At 24.8% G+C, this 3,135-nt stretch overlaps 1 protein-coding gene across 1 annotated transcript; it reads right to left on the reverse strand.

Annotated features, from left to right (window-relative positions):
- Positions 1-1,008, reverse strand: OCT59_029791 (uncharacterized protein; the record flags this gene model as incomplete). Its single annotated transcript, XM_066146209.1, has 4 exons — positions 1-41; positions 121-174; positions 246-345; positions 688-1,008. 4 exons carry the CDS (start codon positions 1,006-1,008, stop codon positions 1-3), a joined length of 516 nt encoding a protein of 171 aa, XP_065994879.1.
- Positions 1,009-3,135: the final 2,127 nt, after the last annotated feature.

Consider the following 3,135-nt stretch of genomic DNA (forward strand, 5'->3'; position numbering starts at 1 on the left):
TTAATTCACTAAATCATCAACCTTACTTTCATCGTCAATATCTAAATATCAGCAATATAAATATTATTAGAATATTAAAATGTATAGTATAATATTAAATTATGTTTAGTAATATAGCACCTCCTAATTGTATTGAATTAGATACTTCCAAGTCGATTAATTGAGAGTCAAAAACTATTAAAACAATAATTTAATAATTACTTAAGTAAAAATAAAAATTTTAAAAATAGAAAAATAGAAAATACCTTCATTATTAACATATGATGTAATAAGGGATGAATTAACAGGTTTTGGTAATAAATTACCAAATGTAAACGTTCTACTGGTAAATACAGCATCAGAATTCTTTTTATACGAAGTTGAGATGATATGTTTGTATTTCTTTATCAGCTTCTTCAAATGCTGCTTTAAATTCTTTTCTTTTATAACTGAATTTTTCTACTTCACCATAACTACCTTCAATAGAATCATTCAAAAATTAAAAATATCGTAAAATTCTCTAGATGTTGGTCTTTCATTTGGATTAACATTCGTGCATTTATAAGCTAATTTCTTATAAATTTCTGGAGTTCCTTTTCCAAATTCTGGTCTGAGTCCATTACATATGACTAATGCTAAACTTAAATCATGTTTTTTATTGTAAAAAGGTGGTTTTCCTGATGATAATTCAGCCATAACTACACCTACACTATAAATAGTATCGGATGATAATGTATATGGTTCTCCATTTAAAACTTCTGGTGCAATATATGGCATTACTCCATAAACTTTACCATCTAATTTTTGTTCATTTGCTGGTCCTGATAACTCAAAGTCTGAAATATAAGTAGTATCAGCTTGTAAAATATTACTTTGAAAATCTTTATGGCAATATCCTAATTCATGTAAATCTTTTAGGTCTATGAGCATAAGATACAAATAATAAATTTTACTTTCCCACATAATGTTGTTAAATTTATTTGAAAGAATACTTCTTAAATTTCCTTCATTAGCAAATTCTATAATCATCATAAATTCTTTAGTTTCTGGGCATTTAGTTAATCCATAAAAACTTTATCCACTCATATTAGAAATTTTCCAATGTATTTTAAGCTATATTTTAATAAATTTAAAATAAAAAAAATAAAATGATTTAATATTTTTAATATTAAACACCTAAATGAAATAAATTAAATAAGATACAATATAGTATAAAAACGTACTTCATTTAAATATTTATCTGACATATTCTGTGATCCATTTAGCTTTTTCAAGGCAACTTTTTTAGTCCTAGGTTCTTCTTTTTTCCAACTTCCATCATCATTTTTATGATACTCTAATTTACCATCAATCCAAGTTGCAGAATATACTTTGGCAAATCCACCTTCACCAATTTCTTTTATATCTGTAAATCTATCAAATGGTACCCATTCAAGAAAATTATAACCGTCTTCTCTTTTATATACATTGTATCTTTTATAAACTTATCAATATCAGAATTTCCACTGGTCCATCCTTCTATTATTCTAAATGGGTCACATTATTTACACCATAATTCTTCAGTAAAGGTTTATTACAATACGAACAATTTTTGTAATTGGAATCTCCACCTGAGATATTTAATTTACTAAATTCGGTTTCCATTAGGTTATTTTCGCATTATACAGTATTCAAACAAACTTTTTTTTTTTGAACGAAAAAAAAATATTTTTTTTTTATATTTATAATAAGGAGTTACTAAAAAAGGATATTTTAAATCAAAAGCGGAATTACTCCGATTATGGGTGTTCATTTAATTTGTTTTCTTTCGGGCCGTATTTTTTCTGATTCATTTATCTACCTTCTTTTTAGATTTCGAGACATCATCAAAAATTCTCAAATAAATTATACAACATTATTTGTAATTCCAAAATTTTTTATTATAATTTATAGTATTAGATTATTGATGAAAGCAACAGCGAGATTGTAGAGTTAAATCAAATTTTGAAAAAAATAAAAGTTCTAGTTAACTTTCCGTTACAGACACTTGTAGTTAATATAATTATGTTTTAATTTTACATTTCCTAAAATGGATGATGACATAGAAAGGGGGGGGTCAAAAATCCTAAAATTTAAATTACGTCCTTTCATTTCTGGCCATCCCCTTACTGAGTCAAACAATAATTAGTGAGTAAACTAAGTAATATTTTATTTTATTTTTCTAAAATTCTTGAGCATAAATATTGCTTATATACGAATAAATATGAAATAAAGAATAATGAAGTTTCTTTCTTGAACAATATTGTTTTAGTAATAAAATTTTGCTAATATTTCAAATTCACTTTTGTCATTTGAATATTCTTCTTTTTTGGTTTATATGTTCTTCATGCGATGGGAGTATAATCCTATGTAAGTTTACACAAATTCACGTAAATTTTTCGTAAGAAATTTACAAAAATTTACACAAGCTTACGTATATTTACACAAACATGGTTACGCCTATCTAAAAAAAATTTCCTAATGAAGAAATTAAGAAGCTAAATTCACAGTTTTATAATTATGCCAGAAAGCAGCTGAAAAAAGTTCGAAATCTAACCTCGAAATTTCCAGAGATTCCTGGTTGTTAACCTTACTGATAATCTCAATATAATTAAATATTTTAAACGCGTACTTTTTCTTCAAATATCTGCTTTCTTAATTTGTAATTACTAAATTTCTAAAAAAATATTACTAGAACTTAGGCCTTCAGCAAAAATTTATATTTAATTGAAAGTTAATTATATTAATATGTGTATTGTTATTTATTTTGTTCATTTGACAATACTGTATACAAAATATATCAGTAAGAAAATAAATATTAGCGATTCAAGTCTTTTTGTTGGTCCGTCCATCATCTCCATTATTCTTTATAATTTTAAGGAGTTTCCTGGCTTCATCTTAATGATCATAAAGTAAAAAATGGTTGGCCAAGTGAGATTTCTCACAAAGAACTTCGGGAATTATTTGAAGTAGTACTATACTATTATGACAAGATTCGAGATTACTAAGATTAAACAGTTTTAATATTATTCAAATAATACATTTCTATCATTATGAGTTACAATATATAATTAATAATTTTGAATCTTTTCATTTCATGTAAGTTTGTTATAAATATTCATTTAAATTTAAATTTTA

Source organism: Rhizophagus irregularis, chromosome 9 (genome assembly GCF_026210795.1).
Source record: "Rhizophagus irregularis chromosome 9, complete sequence".
NCBI classification, from domain to species: Eukaryota; Fungi; Glomeromycota; class Glomeromycetes; order Glomerales; family Glomeraceae; genus Rhizophagus; species Rhizophagus irregularis.